Source organism: Geotrypetes seraphini, chromosome 2, assembly GCF_902459505.1.
Source record: "Geotrypetes seraphini chromosome 2, aGeoSer1.1, whole genome shotgun sequence".
Classification (NCBI taxonomy): Eukaryota; Metazoa; Chordata; class Amphibia; order Gymnophiona; family Dermophiidae; genus Geotrypetes; species Geotrypetes seraphini.
In genome coordinates, this window is record NC_047085.1 from 111,119,009 (window position 1) to 111,136,025 (window position 17,017).

The 17,017-nt window shown below is 41.6% G+C and overlaps 1 protein-coding gene across 9 annotated transcripts in view; it reads right to left on the reverse strand.

Moving 5' to 3' along the window:
- CHD7 (chromodomain helicase DNA binding protein 7) overlaps window positions 1-17,017 on the reverse strand; it is a 616,542-nt gene that overhangs the window by 62,916 nt on the left and 536,609 nt on the right. For all 9 annotated transcript variants that reach the window (XM_033933452.1, XM_033933447.1, XM_033933448.1 and 6 more), the window contains 3 exons: window positions 12,516-12,741; window positions 12,053-12,261; window positions 11,232-11,903 (listed from right to left, as the gene is read on the reverse strand). In XM_033933452.1, coding sequence (XP_033789343.1) covers window positions 11,232-11,903; window positions 12,053-12,261; window positions 12,516-12,741 — 1,107 coding nt within the window. The remainder of the gene's footprint in view (window positions 1-11,231; window positions 11,904-12,052; window positions 12,262-12,515; window positions 12,742-17,017) is intronic.

The window sequence follows — 17,017 nt, forward strand, 5'->3', positions numbered from 1 at the left end:
GTGAACTCAAAGTTCTGAAATGGGTCTTCCACGCTTGGTTTTGCTGCCAGCTGAGGTCCGTGTCCAGGTGCCTCTCAGGTAAAGACTGAGCAGAAGTATTCATTCAGTAGATTGGCTTTGTCGGAGTCCGCTTCTGCATAATTCCCATCCGGGGTTCTAAGGCGTACTATTCCGCTGGTGTTCTTTTTCCTATCATTAATATACCTGAAGAAGGATTTGTCCTCTTTTTTAATGTTCTTTGCTAGATTTTCTTCCACTCGTAGTTTGGCCTTCCTAACTGCTGTTTTGACCGCTGCAGACCTGGTCCTGTATTGACTGTTAGCTTCTCCTTTCCCCGTATGTTTGTATGAAAGAAATGCTCTTTTTTTGTCCTTGATGAGGTGCGAGATTTCATCCGTGAACCATTGAAGTTTCTTGTTTCTTTGTTGTTTATTTACCGATTTTATGTAATGGACAGTTGCCTCCTGTAGGGTCAGTTTCAGGGATGACCACATAGCTTCCGCATTATCAGTTTCCTCCTGATCCTGTAGCGTTTGCGGGATGAAATCTCCCATGCGTGCGAAGTCCGTGCCCCGGAATTTGAGTACCCTCGTTAAATGTCACATGGTTGATTATTTCCAAGTTGTTGAGAAGTTTTATGTGCGTTTTTGGTGCAGAGAGCTCCTAGCACTCAAGGAACGAGTCCAACTTCTGAAGGCTAGCACAGCAGACAAACAGGTTTATAGTGGAGGCCTACAGGGACATAGTAGCGAAATGCCATCTCGAGTCTGGCCACCTCTGTGCTGCCATGGAGGAGAAAGGTCTTCTGAAGGGAGAACATCGGCAGGAAGTGATCCTATAGGCAGGACCTGCAATCCAGGGGATACAATATCCTTTTACACAGAGAATGCTTCTCCAGGGGCTTCTGCCCAGGAGGGAAGGGTTAGGATTAGAGAATGATACAGGGACAAATTTTTCTCCATCCCATCCCCATGAGCTGTTTTCCTGTCTCTGCCCCATTCCTGCGAGCTCCATCCTCATCTGCACAAGCCTCAAACACTTTAAAATCATAAGTGTTTGAGGCTTGTGCTGTTAAGGCATAGCTTACAGGAATGGTACAGGGACAGGATGGGGAAATGAGTTCCTCTGGGGACGAGAACAAATTTGTTCCAGTGTCATTCTCTAGTTAGGACAGCCATTGCAGGTGGAAATTCCATCATTAGGCATGTAGATACCTAGGTAGCTGGTGGACATAAAGATCACTTGGTCACTTGCTTGCCTGGTGAGATAGTGGCAGACCTCACAATCACCTAGATAATTTTAGACAGTTGTGGGGAGAAGCCTGCTGTTTTGATACATGGGGGTACCACTAACATAGGAAAATGTGGGACTGAGGTTTTGGACGCTCAATATAGGCTCTTAGGTAGGAAGCTGAAATCCAGAACCTCCAGGGTAGCTTTTTCAGAAGTGCTCCCCTTTCCATGCACAGAACACAGAGTATGGAGCAGTGGTTACAGCTACAGCCTCAGCACCCTGAGATTGTGGGTTCAAAACCCATGCTGCTCCTTGTGACCCTGGGCAGTTCACTTAATTCTCTACTGCCCCAGGTACATTAGACAGACTGTGAGCCTGCCAGGACAGATAGGAAAAAATGCTAGAGTATCTGAGCTCCTTTAGGAGGATGGGCTAAAAAAATTGAATAAACATATGGATGAGGTAATGGTGCAGAGAGGAGAGTTTTAGATTTGTTAGAACTGGTCAACATTCTGGGCTCTACCTTAACTAGGGTGGAATCAGGCTGCTGAAATCAATGTTTAAAAAGAAGACAGAGCAGTTTCTAAACTACGTGTAGAAACAGAGGTTAGGCTGATAGTCACTCAAAAGAGCATGATTCGGAGCAAGTTATTTTTAAAACAGGGCAGATAGTGAGGTTGCAATAGAGACTGTAGTAGATCAGGTGTCTTTAAAACACAGAGCAGACAGATTTTAAAGATTGAAAATTATCAATGTCAACTGTCAATGTCAACTGTGAATAGGAACCAAAAACATTGTTTGAAGTATTTGTATGCAAATGCAAGAAGCCTAAGTAACAATGTGGGAGAGTTATAATACACTATATGAAAAGATAGATATAATAGGCATCTTTGAGACCTGGTAGAAGGAAGATTACCAGGGTACAAATTATATCATAGTAATAGGGTAGATTGGAATTGGTAAAAGCGTAACATTAAGGAGGGCCTTGAATTGAATAGACTAAAAATTCTATAAGACAACATATACCTTGGATTCCCTATGGATAGAAATTCCATATGTAAAGGGGGAAAGAATAGTGATAGGAGTGCACTACTGTCCACCTGGCCAGAAAGATCTTGCAATTCATAAAAGACAACTTAGTAAGCAGAACACAGATGGCGCCACCGTTCCACTAAACCAGGCATGTCCAACTTCGAACAGGTCATGATCTACTTTTTCCGGCCAAAAGTGCCGGTGATCTACCACCGTGAAAATTAAGTTTCAAATTAAATTTTAACCCAATAAAGTTGGAGGATTTCCCCCTCCCCATTTTTAATGAACCTTCTGTCATTTACTTAGATGTGATCAGCTGTTAAGCAAATTAAGCAAAAACTAAACAGAGACGAAGATTCAGTAAGAACTGCGAGGGGAAATGGAAAGTACAGTATCATTTTTCTTTAACTTTTATTTGTGTTAAATTTAGGTCAAGTATTGATCCAGGCTGATCTTGCACAATCTTTAATATTTCGCTCTTGCTCATCAGTGAGACGTCTGAGCCTGCATTTCATCCACCAGCTTTTTGAAGTTGGGTGATTATTGCATGAGGGCCAGTCTAAGGGAATCCTGGAAATGTTCATTTGTCATGTTAGAATGTTGTGTGCTCTGTCATTTTCAGATAGGAAAATGCAGATTTACACAAATAAGTTGAACCGAAACAGGAGTGTACATCTTCACTGCATCTTCTCAAGTTGGGATATCTGTTTCTAGGCACTAGCTTCCAAAATGATTCTTGCTCAGGACGGGTCTTGAGAAAAATGGTCATTTTTAAGGGTTAATATTTCATTTTCAAGAGTTGGCTTGTTCAATGAGTAATTTTTACTGATAGAAGCTGCAATTTCTTCAATGTCCACATTTACTTTGAATGGGTATGACAAGTACTCCACAACTGTTCAATTTTTGGGAAGTCACAGAATCTATTTTCAAATTCCTGGATAACAGAACAGATTTCTGTCACATACTTCTCGTTCTGAAAAACAAAATTTAGATATTGTTCCAGAAGGTCCTGCGTATTAGGAAAATGATCAAAAGTGTTGTTTGCAAGGTCAGTCATCATTAGTTCAAATTTGCTCTTGTAGGAAAAACTACTCATTATCTCGCCAATGAATTTGTTTTACCTTGTAGTTCAAGGTTCATATCACTTAGTTCGCCTGTAAAGTCAGCAAGAAATGCCAGATCACATAACCACTCCTCATCTTCCAACTCTGCTTAGTCATCTCCCCTCTCCTTCAAAAAACTTATTTCATTCAGCAAATCACAAAATCTTTGCAGAAATTTGTGCCTACTTAGCCACCTTACATCTGTGTGCAAAATGATTTCCGCTGCCCCTTCATCAAAAGTAAGATTGAAAAGCTGTCTCTGAAGTGATCTTCCACGAACTGAATTTACAATTTTTAAAGTGATGTCCATGACAGTCTTTGTATTGAGTCTCTTGCTTGCCAAAGCTTGCTGATGAATGATGCAGTGGTAAGAAAGGAAATCTGGGAATTCGTCATGCTGTCTACAAAGGACCATGAAAGCCTTAACCTCACCTGTCATTGCTCTTGCTCCATCAGTAGTGATGGAAACAAGTCTATGCAATAGAATATTACACTGTCACAAAAGAATGGAAAGAACTGAATATTTCCTGACTGGTAGTTCTCCCTTTTAAAGAAATCATTCCAAGTAGTTCTTCTTTAACACTGAAGTCTTCAAAAACCATCCGGATAAAGACTAGTAACTGGGCTATGTCTCTTATGTCTGTAGATTCATCCAGTTAGAGTGAGAAAGTAACATATTTTGAAACATCCTCCAACAATTGTTCAGTTGTGTCTCCATACATCTTTTCTATTCGCCGCATGATGGTGTTTCTTGAGAATTGTACATCTTGAATAGCAGCTATGATCGCTTTCTTATTTTTAAATCCTTCAAAAAGATTGTCAGCTGTTTAAAGAAAACAATCTTTTACAAATTCCTCTTCAGTGAAAGGTCTGCATTTCTTTGTGATCAGGTTGCTGACCTTGAAGGATGCTATAGTTGCATTGACCGAATGTGACCTTAGCTTCACCATCAACTGTTGCTGAGTAGCAAATTTCGATTTAAGTTATTTAAGCTTCAGTTTACGAATTTCACTTTTGGGTGGAAAATCAGCATCAAACTTATTGCTATGCAGAGCCTTATTTTGGGCAAGGATACTGGAGCATCACAAATTAGAAAACAATACTTGTCTTTCACCATGATGAAGAAGTAGTTCATTTCCCATTCATAATGAAAGTGGTAGGTTTTGCTCTTCTTTGGAACACTCATCTACGTTATACTGGGATGGCTGGATGTAAGAAGGCCAAATCTGCTAAGTTAGTATAAACACTGGCTGAATCTGGTCCAAAACTGTCACTGTCCCATAGTATTAAAGATCAACAGGATCTGAAGATCTCTGGATGATATGCAATACAAGGACTGGAGATGCAAAAACCACACATGCAGTTCTAAAAGTAAAAATAAGAATTCATCATACTGGCACCAATAATCAAATATCACCAAACAATCAGAAAAAAACCCTCAAACACCTGTCCAGCAAACCAGATAAAATAAAATACCGCCAAACCAGTTCAAATACCACCACACGCGATTTAATAAATTCTGCACATAGGCCCTGATTCTCCAAAGTGCATCCCGATTTAGGCGTCCTACAGCTGTCTAATCAGCCAATTGGGATGCACGTTTTTAAAAAAAAAATGCTCCCCAGGCAAGCCTGAAGGCGCCTCCGGGAGCCTAGGGAGACCCGCAAGATGCCTAAGCTCGTCTAAGGGTCTTAGGCTGAACCTAGGCGGCCCTACGCGTCTCCCTAGTAGAGAAGAAGCTTAAAATGTAGGCCAGCAAAATGTTGGCCTACATTGTAAGTAGACGCGGCCGCTATACTTATCGCCAGTCACAACAGGGTTTGGATGGGGGACGCCCAGGGTAAGCTACAAACCTAGCCTACAAACTCCACTTAAGAATTAAAGGGCGCTCTCAGTGTGAACCATCAGCAATGGGAGCAGAAGCTCCGATACTTCACTTCTGGGTTGAGGCGGGAAGCCTCCACCACCACACCATCATTGAGCCCCCTATGTGTATATGATGAAAAACACCTGCAATAAGGCCCTAAATAAATAATACAATCTAAGCAACCCCGTGAGCAAATCAAACTCAAACGGTGGGATTATAACCTGAGCGACCCCCACACAAACCCTGCCAGCCGAAACCCGCCAAGCTAGAAATGAAGCAATAAAGGACAATATCAACAAATGCTCAAATACAATCACAAATAATACTTATCTGAACCAAACTACCACGAATGAAAACACCAGGAGCCAAAGTTCAACCACGCTGGTTTCGGGGAGGAGCCCTTCTTCAGGAACCTAGCCCCCGACCAAAAACCAAAAAACAAAGAAAAAATGCAAAAACGCGAAGCGGGACGGCTGGAGGGAGGGAGCCGTCCCGCTTCGCGTTTTTGCATTTTTTCTTTGTTTTTTGGTTGGGGGCTAGGTTCCTGAAGAAGGGCTCCTCCCCGAAACCAGCGTGGTTGAACTTTGGCTCCTGGCATTTTCATTCGTGGTAGTTTGGTTCAGATAAGTATTATTTGTGATTGTATTTGAGCATTTGTTGATATTGTCCTTTATTGCTTCATTTCTAGCTTGGCGGGTTTCGGCTGGCAGGATTTGTGTGGGGGTCGCTCAGGTTATAATCCCACCGTTTGAGTTTGATTTGCTCACGGGGTTGCTTAGATTGTATTATTTATTTAGGGCCTTATTGCAGGTGTTTTTCATCATATACACATAGGGGGCTCAATGATGGTGTGGTGGTGGAGGCTTCCCGCCTCAACCCAGAAGTGAAGTATCGGAGCTTCTGCTCCCATTGCTGATGGTTCACACTGAGAGCGCCCTTTAATTCTTAAGTGGAGTTTGTAGGCTAGGTTTGTAGCTTACCCTGGGCGTCCCCCATCCAAACCCTGTTGTGACTGGTTGTGCCTTTTTGTTGTTACTATTTCAGGATTTTTGGCATATATATTGAGTGTAGTGTTGTGTGTGCTATACTTATCGCGGCAAGGGATCTCTCTGCCACTATAAGTATAGCGGGCCACGGCCCCCTGACCAGGAGGGTGCCCAAATCCTCTGCCCGAAGACGCACCCCCCCCCGACACTACCGACCGCCCCCCCCCGACATTACCGATCTCCCCCCCCGACAATATCGATAGCTGGCAGGAGGGTGCCCAATCCCTCCTGCCCGAAGACGCACCCCCCCCCCCCGATACTACCGACCGCCCCCCCGACAATATCAATAGCTGGCAGGAGGGTGCCCAATCCCTCCTGTCCGAAGATGCACCCCCCCGGCGCTAACAACCCCCAAACCTCCACTCCACCAAACCTGTTCTTAGATGGGTCTTGCACGTCTTGAGCCAGCAGGCACGCCTCGTCGAAATGAAGCGGGCCCGCCCCTTCCCGGCCCATCCCGCCGAAGCCTAAGGCCTGATTGGCCCAGGCTCTAGAAGCCTGGACCAATCAGGCCTTAGGCATAGCGGGTCCGCCCATCCCCACTAAGTCTAAGGTCTGATTGGCCAATGTGGAGCCAAGTGGGGATGGCAATCTACCTCTGACCCTTCTGTGATCTACAGGTAGATCGTGATCTACCTGTTGGACATACATGCACTAAACCATTGTTTTTGGCCCCTAAATCACTTACCCATCACGAATAAAATTTAAAACTTCATGCATCATATACCAAATAATTAATGGAAACTCAGCGGCTCCACTCATCCAACTCTTCTCAAATGCATGGTCTACCTCACACAGAACCCTTAACAGGATACTACTGAACCTCCCTTCAACAAAGAATCTCCAATACAAGCAAATTTTTCACTCGATGCTCACCTTTCTTGGAGTGAAAACCTGGAATGACCTTGCTGAAATAACCAGAACAGAACCCAACTAAACCACATTCTGGAAAAAAAATGAAAACCAACCTCTTTGACACTTAAACTTCTCAGATCTTCCCTTGCCCCATGTTTCCCCTTTTCTCCTTCCCTACTCTCTTCACTCCCTCTCTCTTTTCTTTGTAAGTCACCTTGAGCCTGCTTAGGTTTGTGCGATGCAGAAATAAAAGATTAGATTAGATTACACATTCCTACAAACAGGCAATAATGGTAGCCAAACAAAAATATTACACAATCAAAATTTTAAAAAAGCACCAAACACAGCCATTCTATACAAAACTCTTAAATCACTCAATACAAATCACTCAGCCCATATTTCGTTAGACCAATTACCTACCACTCAAGAACTGGCAAATCATTTTTATGGGAAAATGCATATGTTGATAAACACCCTGCAAACCCCTGCCCTCAGTCACTATCACCCTGCAAACTCGCCAACCCTGTTACTTCCTTGCAGCTTCTTATCGAGCTTCTGACCTCCATCTCTTGTGGAATTTCAAATACTCTTAGGCCAATTACTTCCTCTAATAACCCCATTCTTACTCCACTCCTTAAAACAATCCTTAACCTCATTACTTCCTTACATTTTTTGGATGATAACTACTAGCCTTTCAACAGGCACATGTCCGCAACCTTGGAAAGTAGCTACCTTGCAAACTATTGCCCAGTTGTTAATCTTCACTTCCTAGCCAAGGTCATGGAGGCCACTGTTCATATACAATTACTTGATTTCATTACCAAAACTAATATTCCTCATCCACATCAAACTGTTTTCAAAAGGCACCGTAATAGTGAAACTGCCTTACTTGGCATCACCACTTTAATCTTTAGGGTCTTTGATAAACCTAAAACTGTACTGATGCTATCTCTTGACTTATCTGAAGCATTTGATCTTATAGATCATGAAAATATTCATTATGTGTTTCAGTTGGTGGAGGATGATCAAGTCCTTTGCTCAGCTGACAGATGACTTTGGTCTTCTATCTACTGATGGATTTGCTTAAATGCAGATTCATCATTACCTCACCTCCCTGTCATCTTGCCATTTAACGGCTTCTTGTCAGGAGTTGTTGTCTACGGCATTCACCATTGGCTCCCAGCTACCCATTCCGCTTAAATTTCATCATTGCCACCTGAAAGATGAGTCCCCTTTGCTTGACCACTCTAGATTGTGAGATGCCTGGGCTCGTGATCTAAACATTATATTGCCTGATGATGTGATATTACAAGCTGTTAGAAAATTGTATGCTTTTCGTAACTATACTATCTTTTGGGAACAACATTATAAGTTGGTCTTAAGTTTGTACATCTCTCCTAAGAGGGCTTATCTTTCTGGCTTTTGAGTGTCGGCTGCCTGTCTTAAATGTCACTTAAAGCCGTTGTTGTAATGACCACTAGTGTTTGTTTATATTAATCCAGCCACTTTAGTCAACCAAGATATCCTCCTTAAATATATGCGGTCTGGATATATCCGCATATATTTAAGGAGGATGTCTTAAATGTCAGGCACCTCAGGCTGGCTTGGGACATATGTTTTGGACCTGTCCTATTATTAGGTCTTTTTGGGAAGCCATATTTTTGTTTGTGGAGTGATTCTGGCACGTTACTATACAACGCTCTCCGTTGTTTCTTTTTGGTGCTTCTCTGCATTATTTTCCCCGAAGAAGGGGGACTGCTGCTTTCCTTGTGGCTCTGAAATGCATTCTGCTCAAGTGGCTGGAAGTGGAGGCGCCTGATTACTCCCTTTGGCGGTGTTGTATGATCACGCTCCTGAGCGTGGGAATGAGGGGATGTGCTGGATTTTTCCTCTCTCCAAGGTCGCTCTTTTCAGCACATTTGGGAGCCCTTTTGGAACACTATGGCTCCCCTGGCACATAGCCGCTTACTAAACTGCTTATATTTTGTTTCTTGCTCTCCCTTTGTGTCTCTGGATGAGTTTTTGTACCTGTCTTCACAAATGGTTAATTTTATTGTCTGTAGCCCAAAGGAGGATCGGGGGGGGGGGGGGGGAGGGAAGGGTTCGCTTGGGGGGTTGGTGTTAGAGTTGTATGGTAATTTCTATGCCAAAATGTGAGCTTGTTCTTTGTATTCTATTATGCTCTTGTCTTTCCTTGTTGAGCTCAATAAAAATATATTTGACAATAGTCGTGAAAATATAAGAATAGCCTTACTGGGTTAGACCAGTGACCCATCTAGCCCAGTAGCTCATCCTCACAGTGGCCAATCCAGGTCACTAGTACCTGGAAAAAATCCAAATAATAGAAACATTCCATGCTACCAATCCAGGGCAAGAAGTGGCTTCCCCCATGTCTGTCTCAATAACAGATTATGGACTTTTCCTCCAGGAAATTGTCCAAACCTTTCTCATAACCAGCTCACAATTAAAAAAAAAAAAAACAACCTAAAACAAAAGCAAAAATAAAATAAATCCCCCCAAATTACAAAAAGCTGTAGTGAGACATACCAGCAACCTCTGGATCTCTGCTCTAGCTCTCAAGTAGCTGCTTTAATTATTAGGCTATTCCTCCACATGGATATGTGTGGCCTTTTTATAATATGAATGTTCCTCAACTGCCACAAAGACATCCACATCCCTCATTTTGCCCCATTCACAAATTGGACATTTCAGTTTGTAAAATGGATTTTCATGCTGGATGTTCCAGCTCATGGATGTCCATCTCACATATATTTTAAACAGGCTAAAGCATGTTCTAAAACACACATGAGATGGGCATCTATGCATGATGTAGATCCGGATGTCCTTTTTAAAATGCTGCTCTACATGTTTTACAGATAGCATACTAAGGTATGGAAGGAAGAGATCAAAGTTCATGCCCAGTCCTTTTTCTTCATTATTTATCCATCCTATGATTTCTTGAAGCTTTCAAATATCTTCTTCTGCTATAGTATTACATGTTAAAGCATACCAAAGAGCTCTTAGAGATGGATGACTAACTTCATAGCTTTTCTTTTCTATTATTGGAAAACGAGTCCCCTCTTGGTTCTAGATTTGGATCAGTGGTGTAGCAAGGGTAAGAGGCGCCCATGGAGGTGGCATCCCCTGCCCTGTCAGTTCATGCCAGTGCAAGCAGCTTCTCCAGCCTGCTGTTCGCACCTGTGTTGGCTTGCCCTGTGACATTACTTCCTCGCCCTGTGACCAGGAAGTGATTTCAGAGGGGAGCCAGGCCAGAGAAGTTGCTCATGCTGGTGAAGATTTAAAGAGGTATGGGGGGAGAAGGAAATGAGGGCAGAGAGGTGCTGGCATCCCAACCAAGATGGCACCCAGGGTAGTCTGTCCCCCCCCTTTACTACAGCACTGGTTTGGATATAGAAATCCATCACCTCTGGGCTCAGCCTATACTGTTCTTTCTCCCATACAATGTAAAATGAAATACAGCATTGTATCTGTTTTCATTAAGGTCCCTATCAATGCTTAGTGTGCAATACCAGTTATTATGTGTTATCTACTGCAAAGTCCATTGTGTTAAATGTGTTTTGGACACACACTATTTGATAACATTATACTCTGTGCTAAGTCTTGTTAAATAGGGGCCCAAGTTATCAAAAATGCATAACCAAGTATATAACTGGAAAATAAAGAGAAGCAAATAAAACAAGCCAAATCAAACATATCCCAGATCAGTGCTTCTCAACCCAGTCTTTAAGACACACCTAGTCCCATCAGGTTTTCAGATTATCCACAATGAATATGCATGAAAAAATTTTCATGCATTGCTTCCTCGGTATGTAAACCTCTCACATACAATACATATTCATTGTGGAGATCCTGAAAACCTTATGTGACTAGCTCTGCTTCAAGGACTGATTAGAATCTAGGGCAACCCAATCAATACAGAATATATTCTATTATATAGCCGATGACTTGTATTTGCTTGTTCTAAGCAGACTATTCACTTCTATATGTGGATTTCATTCTAAAGAACATTACAAAAGGAGATCACCACAATACTTATAGCAGCTTATGTAAAAATATTTATATTGCTAACTTTACCTTCAGCTTGCGATGACTCTTCAGATTTGTCATCATCATCAAGTCTGTCTTCATCATCCTCTTCTGAACCCTTTTCAGAAAGGTATTTTGGACCTGGATCTGGAGTCATTACCACATCTTGTGTCTCACTTTTCAAGGCAACCACTTCATGTTTACTTTCTTGTTTAATTTTTTCTGAAATATTTCTCTCTTTTCCTTCCTCTTCTTTGAGTTTCTCTTTTACCTCCAAATCCTCAGACTGCTGAGTCATAGTTTCTTCCTGTTCTATAGTTTTTTCTTCCTGAATTGATGCCAATGGAACAACAGGAGTTGGGCTACAGACTGGGCCTGATGGATTTAGCAAAGGCACACTACCATGCTGCGCAGCACCTCGGTTTTGAGCAAAGCTTTTATGTGCATCTAAAAAGCAGAGATCAGGATCATTAAGGATGTGGTAATCAGTTCTACTGACTCCATGTTTAGCAGCACCAATCAGCAGGTCCCTGTCATGTTTGCCACTCTCCCACCATTCTGGCAGATCCAGGCTTGCCTGACACAGTTTTAGTCTCTCAGCTAGTTGAGGGTGCCGCAGAACCTGTTCTCGGATCTTCCGTAATAGCTCTATGCGGTATAGGGTTCTAGAGGCACGTTCTTCAGTGATTGGTTCAATCATAGTGGAAAGATCAGAGAATTCTGTGAGCAATACAAAAAAGAGTTTATATTAAAGATACTGGCCTTTATGCAAACAGACACTGAAAAAGTGACATCTGAATTAAACAATCAATCCTTGCATTTTCCTGCACTAAATGTTAACAAGAGGTTTTCCTAGTGATGAAATGTACCTTCATCCCTTTTAGTTGACATGCAGCATACTTGCTTGCACATGGTGACAAAACAGTTGAAATATTTCTCCAAACTCTCATCTGATTTCTTGTCAAGTCTAGCAAAAGCTCTGAACTGATTCCAGTCAAAATGCTGACTAACTGGATCAACAATAACCCCAAATGTTGATACCACACGATAAAAATCTGCTTCTTCTCTCCTTGTCCATCTGAAAGAGGTAGTAAGGGAACAGAAAAGAAATTTAGGTAAATCAACTATTGTTTAAAAAAAAAAAAAAAGAAGAAAAAGATGGCATGGCTCAAATATCTGAAAAATCTGCACTGTTATTAAAAAAAAGAAGAACTTTAAGCACAAAGAACACATTTGTAGCATATAATTTTTAACTCCTACAGTCAGAGCAATTTGGGGAGGGGTGAGGAGAGGCATAAGGTTGGAATAAAGTTGTAATTGGCTCAAACTCACTTTTGGCGCTTTTCTGTTATTATTGCTTCCCTTTCTGCCTCCAGTGCTCTAACTTCCTCTCGAGGTCGTCTCCTCCTCCGGTCAGTCTTCATTAAGGCTTCCTGTCTCATCTGCTGCCTCTTATAGCTGCGCTGGTAAGCAGTAATAAGTCGGCGTAGACGAGTTGTCAGTGTTGAAGTGTTAGGCCAATAGAGTTGTCCTATCTCAGCACTATCACTCTGCTTGCCTACAAAAGCAATGGGCAAAAGGATGAGAGGGACAAATATAATAATCCTAAAGGATTTTAGGAGTACTGTCAGTGCACTTTATCCTAAAATGAGGATTACAATCCTATCAGAGGAAAAAAATGTAAAACAGGTATATTCAGATCAGATGCTCCTGTAAAGATAGTCTACTTGACCAAGCAAAGGAAAATAGTACTAAGAATAATATGGTTTCTTTAGATGATACAACAAGGATGCTAATAATTGATGTCCCTTTTTGTTTCATTCCTGAATAGTTTTACATTTTAAAAGCTCCACCTCCTTATAACATAACAACATAAGAATTGCCACTGTTGGGTCAGACCAGTGGTCATCATGCCCAGCAGTCCGCTCATGCAGCGGCCCTCTGGTCAAAGACCAGCGCCCTAACTGAGACCAGCCCTATCAGCATACGTCCTTGTTCAGCAGGAACTTGTCTAACTTTGTCTTGAATCCCTGGAGGGTGTTTTCCCCTATGACAGACTCTGGAAGAGCGTTCCAGTTTTCTACCATTCTCTGTGTGAAGAAGAACTTCTTTACATTTGTACAGAATCTATCCTCTTTTAACTTTAGATAGTGCCCTCTCGTTCTCTCTACCTTGGAGAGGGTGAACAACCTGTCCTTATCTACTAAGTCTATCCCTTTCAGTACCTTGAATGTTTCGATCATGTCCCCTCTAAATCTCCTCTGTTCAAGGGAGAAGAGGCCCAGTTTCTCTAATCTTTCGCTGTAAGGCAGCTCCTCCAACCCCTTAACCCTTAGCTTTTTCCCATGGCTATAAATATCTATAGAATCAAGGCACTGCAGATTTTCACTAGACCTCCATAAAGATTCTTGATATATATAAAACATTAAAACATCAAATGCCACAATTATAAAAAATAAAATTGTGGAACACGTAGACATACATGATTTAATGAGACGGAGTCAGCATGAGTTCAGCCGAGGAAGATCTTGCTTCACAAATTTGCTTGACTTCTTTGAAGGTGTGAATAAACATGTAGATAAAAGTGAGCCGGTTGATATAGTGTATCTAGATTTTCAGAAAGTTTTTGATAAAGTTCCTCACGAGAGGCTCCTGAGAAAATTGAAGTGTCATGAGATAGGTGGCAAAATTCAGTTGTAGATTAGGAACTGTTATCGGATAGAAAACAGAGGGTAGGGTTAAATGGTCATTTTTCTCAATGGAGTTGAGTAAACAGTGGAATGCCGCAGGGGTCTGTACTAGGACCGGTGCTATTTAACTTATTTATATGAGATGATCTGGAAATTGGAATAAGCGAGGTGATTACATTTGCAGATGACAGTAAACTGTTCAAAGTTGTTAAAACACATGCTGATTGTAAAAAATTACAGGCGGACCTTAGGAAATTGGAAGACTGGGTGTCCAAATGGCAGATGAAATTTAATGTGAACAAATGCAAAGTGATGCACATTGGGAAGAATAACCTGAATCACAGTTACTGGATGCTAGGGTCCACCTTGGGGATTAGCACCCAAGAAAAGCACAGTGTGATGAAACCTTCCACCCAATGTGTTGCGGTGGCCAAGAAAGGAAACAGGATGCTGGGAATTATTTAAAAAGGGATGGTTAACAAGACTAAAAATGTTATAATGCCCCTGTATTGCTCCATGGTGCGACATCATCTGGTCTCCTTATCTCAAGAAAGATATACTGGCGCTAGAAAAGGTTCAAAGAAAAGTGATCAAGATGATAAAGGGGATGGAACTTCTTTCATATGAGGAAAGACTAAAACGGTTAGGGCTCTTCAGTTTGGAAAAGAGATGGCTGAGGGGAGATATGTTTGAATTCTACAAAATCCTGAGTACAATGGGTACAAGTGTACAATGGGTACAAGTGGATTGATTTTTCACTCCATCAAAAATTACAAAGACTAGGGGACCCTTGATGAAGTTACAGGGAAATACTTTTAAAACTAATAGAAGGACATTTTTTTCACTCAGAGAATAGTTGATAATAATAATAATAATTTTATTTCTTATATACCGCTATACCATAAGTTCAAAGCGGTTTACAACAAGATACATACAGTCAGAGCATGAGATGTAAGGGAAAAAAACAAGTCGAACTGGGATACAATTACAATGGAAGAGAACCGAGTTGGTTTGAATCTAAAGGATGTATATAGTCAAAGATTAAGATACAAGGGGAAAACAATTTGGGTTGGAATACCATTACAAAATAGGAAAAGCATGAGTTAGTCTAAGATCTAGAGATTTGGGGATTGGGAAGAGGATAGCTGAGGGGGATTGCCCAAGGTTGTGGTAAGAGTGGCTAGCGTAGCTGGTTTTAAGAAAGGTTTGGACAAATTCCTGGAGGAAAAAGTCATAGTCTGTTATTGAGAAAGACATGGGGGAAGCCACTGCTTGCCCTGAATCGGTAGCATGGAATATTGCTACTCCTTGGGTTTTGGCCAGGTATTAGTGTCCTTGTGCAGCACCATAATTTAACACTCCAGAAGATGAAATAAGATAACTTACTAAATGTCTCTAGTACCACTGCATCTCTCTTCTAGATTACTTTCAAAGGGGGTAATTTTATAAAGCATTTCCATGTATAAAGAAGGTTTTACATACAAAAAAGACTGTTAGAAAGTTTACATTGGCTCACAGAATCAACAGTTCAGTAAAAAAGCTAAGAAACCAACTACAGAAGGCAGATGGGTTGTAAGAATATATGCCTGCTGTTCTCTGAGAAAACCTGCTAAAGATAAGTAACTTCGCTTTCTCCAATTAAAAGCAGGCATAAGTTCTCACATGTAGAATTCCCAAGCTGCCAGGATCATGTCTCTAGAATAGGTTTTAACACTGAATAAGCATAAGCCTGGCAAAACTCAATTGGGCTCAGATAGAGAAAAAATTCTGTAGAACTGCTTATCCAAACCAACTCTCTTTTCTGGAGTTATGCTTCAAACAATAATGAGAAGTAAAGGTATGGATTGAGGCCCAAGTGGCCACTTTGCAGATATCTTCAGTAGATGCAGAGCAGAAATGAGCTACAGAGGCAGCCACAGCTTGTACAGTGTGGAATTGTTACACGGCCTTGGAGCGTCAGTCTAGTCTGAGTATACGTAAAAGACATACAGTCCACTAGACGAGTGGAGATGAATCTTTTGGAAACAGCAACCCCTAGCCTATTAGGGTCAAAGGGAGGACTTTTTGTGAGGTTTAGTTCAGCGAGCATGCTTGCAGTCCAAAGTGTGAAGGACTGTTTCTCCGGGATGAGTATGTAGCTCTAAAAAGAAAACAGGCAAAACGACAGATTAGGGAGGAATTTGGAATGTGTTCATAGGACTACCCTATTTTGATAGAATCTTGTGTAGAGAGGATCTGGAACAAAAGTCTGAAATTCCCTCACATGGTGTGCAGATGAGAGAAATATAAGGAAAATGAGTTTTGAAGAATAAAATGTAAGCAGTTCAAAGGAAGAACAGAAAAAACCACAATGAAATCCCAAGCAACAGATGGAGGCTTGAGAGGTAGGTTTATGCAAATTTAAGGGACCAATGATAGCTTGCATTAAAACTATATTGATAAGATTAGTTCTAAAGTCATAATAGCTGCAAGCACTTGAGGTAACCTTTCCCCATAATATGCTATATACCAGAATGGTTGCTAAGATATACAATTGAGTTATCAAATGTAAGGAGAAGCAATGAGGGAGGAAGTGACATCATCAGCAAAGATGGCTGCCTGACCTCAAGGTTCTGTCTTCTGGCCACAATAATTCCCCCCAAAAGCTGATTTTTGCTTGTCCCCTGCTTCCCCTGGGGTTGTCAATGGCCCCTGCATTTCATGGCATCGAAAAAAAAGGATGGAGGGAGACCACCAAAAGTGCCATATGCCTGAAAAATTCTTCAAGTGTCTTACGCGCACAGTTAGGCTGCAGGATGAAGGCAGGGAACAGACCTGTGAATCAGTATTCACCGCAGAAGCTGCCTGCAGGGCCTCTGATACTAGTGGAGGAGTTATGAAGCCCCTTGAGTAGCACCTTCGATTTAGTCGATCATACCATCCTAATTGACTGTTTGGAGTCAATTGGTCTCTCTGGCAATATGTTAAAATGGTTTTGAGGCTTCTTGACTACATGTTCGTACCGAGTCTACAGCGATAACAATCTATCCACCAGCTAGGTAAACTCATGTGGAGTCCCGCAGGGCTCCTCCCTATCCCCCACTCTATTCAACATTTACCTAGCTCCTTTGGGGAATCTACTGCAAAGCTTAAAAGTCAAATTTT